We start from the raw sequence: 7,142 nt of genomic DNA on the forward strand, positions 1-7,142 counted from the left end.
TATAGACAATAATTTTTTCAGGTTCTTCAAGTTGTAATTTTTCGTATTTTCTCTTGATTTTAGCTCAAGTGCTTTCCATTTCACACAATTCTCGGTTAAGGTCTTTTTTCCTCTTATTAGCTTTGAGAAAAGGACCTTGCAGTAGAGCTTTATCTGTGCGAACTTGAGCAAATTCTTTTTCAAGCTCTTCTTTAGGTCGAACTAATTGTTCGAGAGTGTTGGCTGCATGAGCAACATTTGTTTCATATTTTTTACAAGTCTTTTGTGATGATACATATGAAGTTTCAAGTTGTGCAGATTCTGTCTCGATCTCTGTCATGTCTTTTTTGAAGTCAATGAGCTTGCTGTGAGAGATGAGTAAATTGTTAATAATTTTCTCAAATTTTTTCACTTGTTTGGAGAAGTTGATAGATACTTGATACTCAAGAGTGGAGCTCAGAATGTCAGAGAGCAAATTATTTAGATCATCCTGATTTAGCCATTCATCAACAATGAGCTTCGATAGATAAAGAAGCTTCTTTACACTTTCAAGAGTACGGGGAGTTAATTCTTTTGGGAATTGAAATTCTAGTGATTTGTTAATGGAGAAGATTGAGTATCCACTTCTATTTTGTGGGACAAATTAGAGACAATAAAAAGGAGTTCTTTTAAATCAACTTCTTGCGGGTTAGGAGTTTTGTCTAGTGCATATTGTTTGCATTCCTGGTGCAGGTCGATGACACTAGAATTGGCTCCATCGACAAGATTTGATGTCTTGTCAGCCTGTGAGTCAGTATGGAGGGTAGGATTAGTGCCCTCTTTTTGTTTTTTCGATGGACTATTTTCCATGAAAGGAGAAGAAGGGGTCGTAAGATTGACATCGATTCTTTTAGGAGAAGCTTCTATTTTGATGGTTTGAATTTTCAGAGAGTTTCTTTGTTCTTGTTGGTTTTTAGAATTAACTCCCTTGACAGGTTGATTGACTTCTTTTTCATCATGCAAATAATGCGATAAGACATGTTTACTCGATGAGGAGGATAGTGAAGGTTCTTTGTTCTTCTTGTCAGGATACTTGATTTTGGTTGTCATCTATGTTTGAAACTAAAGGTGATTTTTTAATGGATTTTTCAACTTATAGTTAAAGATTATCGAAATACCTCAACATCTCGAGATGGTAAACTCGAAGAGTGTGTAGAACTTGTGGCAACCTTATTAGAGTTTGAAGCAGCAGTAGAAGAGTCATTAGAATTATTGAAATTTTTTTCATGGGTAAGCTAGTTGACTCACGAGTGGTCTCTTGAATAGGAGAGTCCTCCTAGATTGGAATTTTATTCAAAGAAATATATAATTAATTAATAGGTATAATATGAAATTTATATAAGAAGACAGGATAGAGGTTTTTCGAGTTACCTTGCTGGATTGGTTGACTTTTGGTAAAGTTTTTTGTGTCTTTCTTTTTTTCTGATGTTGTGATGGTTCAACTTTTATTTGTGAAGTTTTGGAAGTTGGCATTTCAGGAGTGTCTGAAAAATATTTTTTAATGGTTGATCATAACGGCAATAGTAACTGCTCAACCACTCAACAAATAATTTAGTAACATAACTGTTGCAAACAAAGGAAATGGGGAACTAATATTTTTGACGTTTTTCATTGTGGTTAAGGCATTTGTCGATTTTTCTCCTATTGTTGAAATTGGTTTGGCAGAAAAGAGGATTTTTGCTTGGAAACGGTGTAGGAATAGCCTAAGAAAAATTTATTTGTCTTGCAACATAATAGAGACTATGGAAAATAACTCGAAATTGGTCCTTTTTATATTGAGGTATATCTATTGGTATCACTTCAACTATGAGAAAGTTAGACCACATTTTGTCATTCAGATGTTAAGCATCTTCATCATTATTTTTTTGAACCATTGGACGTCAAAACCAAATTAGTCAACATTTACGATCAACAAATGGAGCAAAGTTTAAGTCCTAATTCTCAAAATGTTTGCTTGAGTGAAGCGTTAAGAAAACTTCCCATAAAAGTTCAGTGGTGGAGTGTGAATGAATGAAGTTTGGCTGTAAAGTAACCAATCGAAGGCCTCCAGTATTTGGTCTCCTTTGTGTTTTATGTGTTTCTCAAAAACTGCATTAAGCCAAAGCTTCAATAACCAAAGTGGTTCTCCAGCGCTAATTGAGGATTTGGTATAGAGACTATCGACCATTGACCTAACTCATCATATAAGTTTCCCAAAAGAAGCATGATCAGATTGAGTTTTTGTTTTTTATGGATGAGAGCAGCAAAGGGATATATAATTTTTGCATTGAGACACTTCTTGAACAAAAAACTATGGCATTAAGCCACTAGTAAAGGAAGGACACATGTTTATCTTCTGTAATTGGTGTGCCTTGTTTTCTCATGTTTTGTTTGGAAGTTTTTTTTGACAATATTATATTTATATTTAGGGTTCATGTCAAAAGTAATTATAGACCCATTTGATGGAAGTCCTGTGATAGCTGCTGCATTGAAGAGTGTAGGATCAACCGTACCACATGGTAATTAGAAGTTGTTAGTAGTTTTATTCCAAAAGCACAAAGTAGCCCTAATATCTAATGATGTATTGATGGTTGGCATTATGAAAGTCTAAAAAAGATCGTAGATTTTTTAAAACTTTCATCATCTGTCTTAAAAGGTTCTAATCTTTTAAACCAAGCAAGAAAATTCACATTCTTAAAAGAAATTTTGGGGTTATTATGAAATGGATATGAGCATGTTCAATAAAAGGGACTAAAAAAAGTTTTGTTTGATAAATAAATCTTGATTTTTGTTACTAAAGAAATAGTGAAAAACTTTTTCTTTTTCTAAAGAGCTCAAAGAGCTGAGAACACAATGAAGTTCATTCTCAACAAAAAAAGATAATAAAATCTTTTTGTCATTGGTGATATCTTCTGGATCCTCGATAACAATATCTGTATCAGTCGAAAGAACTTTCAAATTGATTGTTTAAAAGATTTGGTGTTCTCTTATTCTTTTGTGTTCTAAGTTTGTTTTTCTTTGGCTTTCATTGAGGATGTTACCAAAGAAGTTGAGACGTCTATTTTTGTACAATGTATATAGATACAGACTCAATTATCAGTTGCTTGAATTTGATTGGAATAAAAAAGAGAAAATTACTTGACAATGTGTGAAAGCTAAAATGATAGGTTTGTTTGAATAAAGAGATTGGTGAAGGTGGTAGAAATGTTAAATAGTGATGTATAAGTAAATGAAATGGCATACCAAGGAGATGTAGGAGAGTGAAAAAGTTTGAAGCTTGGAAATTCTTTACAGTAATGGCGATGAATGAAAAAGGTAACAAAGAAAAAACTGTGAAAGGTGAATGGTTTTTGAAGTTTTTTGAATTTTGAAAGGGAAATCTTCATTAAATTTGAAAAAGTGAAAGTGTAGAGAAAAGGAAGTGAAAAGTAATTAATTAGTGGCATACGTGATGTGCGTAATTAATAGGGTCGTGCTGACAAAGGCGGTATTAAATATATATCTATACTTCTTTTTTTTTAATTTTGTTTATTCAAAATATAAGACAAATTTTGTTTATGATTGATTATTTTATCTTTTGAAATGAAGAATCGATAATAATATTAATCATAGGAGCAACTTATTAGTCAGAAACTTGATAGTCGAAGAATTTGTAGATTAAATTGAAGTGCTGTTGGTCGAATTTTAAGGGAAGACAACTAGAAGAAGAAAGTATCGATAAAGAGAGGGTATCGATCTACTGCAATTTGTCGAAGAATGAAGTTGGCCGACAATGTGTTAAGATCGATGGTGTATAGCACAAGGACAATTACTTGATTTTGTCTTTAGTGGGAACAATTATTTTTGGATTTTTCAAAAGTGACAACTGTTAAAATACAATTGGTTAAATTAGTCTACAAATTAAGAAGACCGAGAAGAATCAGGAGTTAAAATTCATTTTTAAAAAATACCTTCGCACACTTGTATTTCAACGATTTTCTGAGTGTACTAAAAAAATTTTTCTATAAAATTTCTTTTATATTTTTTTATTCATGTCTTACTTTTATCTTTTCAAATTCCTGTAATTTCTTATTTTATAAATTATTTTTTTTTGTAAAGTTTTTTTTTTAAATTTTGCATTGTTAATTTTCATTCCAAAATCTTTTGATATGTTGAACGCACTTGTTACTTTTTGTTTTTAAATTAAAACTATTTACTTTGTTTTGTTATAATTTCAAATTCCAGTAATTTAATTCCAATTTTATATTTTACTCTTTTGTTCTCCTTTTATTTAGTTTAAAAGTAGGGTCTTTAGTACATTTTTTCAAAACTGATATCCAAAAAAAAAAAAACAAATTTTACTCTCAGATCATAAATATTAAACTAACCCAAATTTATTAAAAATGTTCATAACACCAACCATGCATGCATATATACAAGCTAAGAAACATGTGCTAATTATATTAGGGAGGAAAAAACCCAAAAAAGCATGTGGGGGTCGATCTGATACATTCAGTTCGTAATATCTATCAATGTCACAAGCCCGTTATCCTAACACATGATTAATCATACAAAATCCCATAATTTGGGAACATGTGTCGCCGCACCCACATAATAATTATCATCAACCTTAACACGTGTCGCCCATATTAAACACCACATTTCTCCCCCTTAGTTTTCCACCACGTGTCACATTCACACAAGCACCCACCGCTCTTTCAATTTTCACTTCTTTTGTGTTATAAAAGCCCTACTCCAATTTCACATAAATCTAAATTCTGGTAGAGCAATTTTGTGACATTAAAAATGGCAAATAGGTTGTTACCCTCATCCAAAGAACTGGTCAAAAACCTCCAATTAAAAGCTGCTGTACTTAGAAGCAATCAAGTGTTCTTCTCATCAAATATTCCTCAAGTGCACTTCTTTCTTTATTCTTCTTCTAGCCATTATTAATAATTATTCTTGTTTAATTTGTATATATGTATTTATATTTTGTATTTTATATATAAAATTGCTAAATATTTCCACAAGTATATATATGTATAATCAAATAACATAGTTGTATTATTAAATAAAAACATTGTACAAGATAATTCACATATTAAGTATTAAAAATGAGATTATGTTTTTATTCAATATGAATAGAATGCTTACACTTTTTCATTTGCGAATTATTTTACTAATATTTGTATGGATACGTTTATGTGAATTTTTAGGGTGATGGAGGAATTATTAATGAAGCAGTAGAGACGGTGGCGGAGAATGTTGAGTCGGTTAGTGAGACGGCGGAAACGAAGAAGACGGCAGAGGAAGTGGTAGAAACAACCACCGCCGAAGCTGACACCAACGTTTTGAACACTTGTGAGTATAGAAGTGCTCAAGATTTGCATGGCCAGCTTGGAGATGGTTGTGACCACAACACTGGGTTATAGTATTATTTAGTATTTAATTACATTCCTTTTTTGTCTTGTTTTTTGTTTGTTTTTCCCTCTTGTCTTTTACTTTAAATCCAATACTTTTGTTTTTTTTTTTCCTTTTCTAATACTTTAGTCCAATACTTATAAATCAATCCTTTCCGTGCATAATTCTGCAAATAAGATTGGACAGTGATAATAAAATATTGAGAATATAGATACAAAATTTAATATTTTATTTAATAATAAATTAAATTAAATTAAAAAAATTAAATTTTTTATTTTTTTGTACAAAAAAATTTATGAAAAAAATAATGTAAAAAATATAATTATAAAATTTAACAAAAATAAAATAAAATTTTTGTTAGTTTTCTGTATTTGAAAAAATATAAAATATATTAATTCAGTATTTTTATATATTGTCTTATATTTTATCATTTAAATATGATTTTATATTTATATATACTTGATTGTCTTCCTGTGGTTTATGTCTATAAACAAGGATTTAATTTGTCTTCCGTGGAGAATGTTGGTTCTGATCCCATGAATTTGATTAAAATATTTAAAATATGTCCGAAAATAATTCTGCTATGTTTGAATTCAGACTTTATGTAATTGCAAATTGGATTAAGGAGATTTAGGAAAATAAGAACGGTTTGGTTGCAAATGAAGTTGGTGAGAAAGTTGTTGGATCTTCTTAGTTCTTAGTAACCTAAGCATTGATGATGTAAGAGGTAATGTTTTTTTATGTAACTGAGCTATTTAGGGATTATTTAAGTAGCAGACACATTTGTTTAATTATGTCAAATTGTTAACTCGACTCATTGTAAGAAAAATAGTAGATAAAATTGATATTTTTGTTCGTCTTAATTTAATTATTTTTTTACGTTATAATAACAGTTGTTACCCTAAGGAAACAAACAATATGAATAGTGATGCTAATAGGTTGTATTATTGTTACAATCGTAATAAAAAAAAGAGAATGATCGTAATTATCAAAAAAATATAAATAAGAATAATCGTAGTGAATATAAAAATAACAATAGTAATAGTTATAATACTAATATTAGTAACTAACTAATTACACTAATATAAATATATGAATAGTTGGATACTACTAATATAAACGGTGTTGATTCTAATGACACTATTAATAATTTTGATGTTACGTTTTTAAAATTATAGATATTTTAATAAGGAAATTATAGTGCGAGTTTTATTTGATAAAACTACTATTTTTTTACATAACAATTATAATAAATACCGTTCAAACAATTATGCAAGGAGTAGGAAAAATAGAAGTGACATCATAATTTCGCTTTGATAACGATAATAATAATCAAAATAGTAATAAGAGTCATAATAATAAATTCATAGGAATCTTTTATAATAAGTACTGTAATATAATATTTATGTATGTCATAATAATAATATTAATGTAATAATGAAAAAAGTGAATTTTTTTATGTTTTTATCCTTTTAAACAAATATTTTTGGATTTTTTATTTATATTTTTAAAAATTAGAAACAAAAAATAAACATTATTATTTTTATTTTTTAAATATAAATAAAAAATTATTTCTATAAAAATTAAAAAGATATAGAATGACATGAATTATATTTAATTGTAATGATAGAGAGACGTGGTTAATACATATAATGCGTTTAGCTGACATGAAATTAAAAAAATCGTGGGGAGAAAAAAGGTTTAGGTGACATAAAATTTAAAAATCGTGGGGAGAAAGAAGGATT

At 29.1% G+C, this 7,142-nt stretch overlaps 1 protein-coding gene across 1 annotated transcript; it reads left to right on the top strand.

The window, feature by feature from the left end:
• Positions 1-4,768: 4,768 nt before the first annotated feature.
• Positions 4,769-5,552, top strand: LOC110274385 (uncharacterized). Its single transcript, XM_021128401.2, has 2 exons — positions 4,769-4,890; positions 5,193-5,552. The coding sequence occupies exons 1-2, from the start codon at positions 4,783-4,785 to the stop codon at positions 5,406-5,408; spliced, it is 324 nt and encodes a 107-aa protein (XP_020984060.1). The 5' UTR covers positions 4,769-4,782; the 3' UTR covers positions 5,409-5,552.
• The last annotated feature ends 1,590 nt before the right edge of the window (positions 5,553-7,142 follow it).

This window comes from Arachis duranensis, chromosome 8 (genome assembly GCF_000817695.3).
Source record: "Arachis duranensis cultivar V14167 chromosome 8, aradu.V14167.gnm2.J7QH, whole genome shotgun sequence".
Taxonomy (NCBI): domain Eukaryota; kingdom Viridiplantae; phylum Streptophyta; class Magnoliopsida; order Fabales; family Fabaceae; genus Arachis; species Arachis duranensis.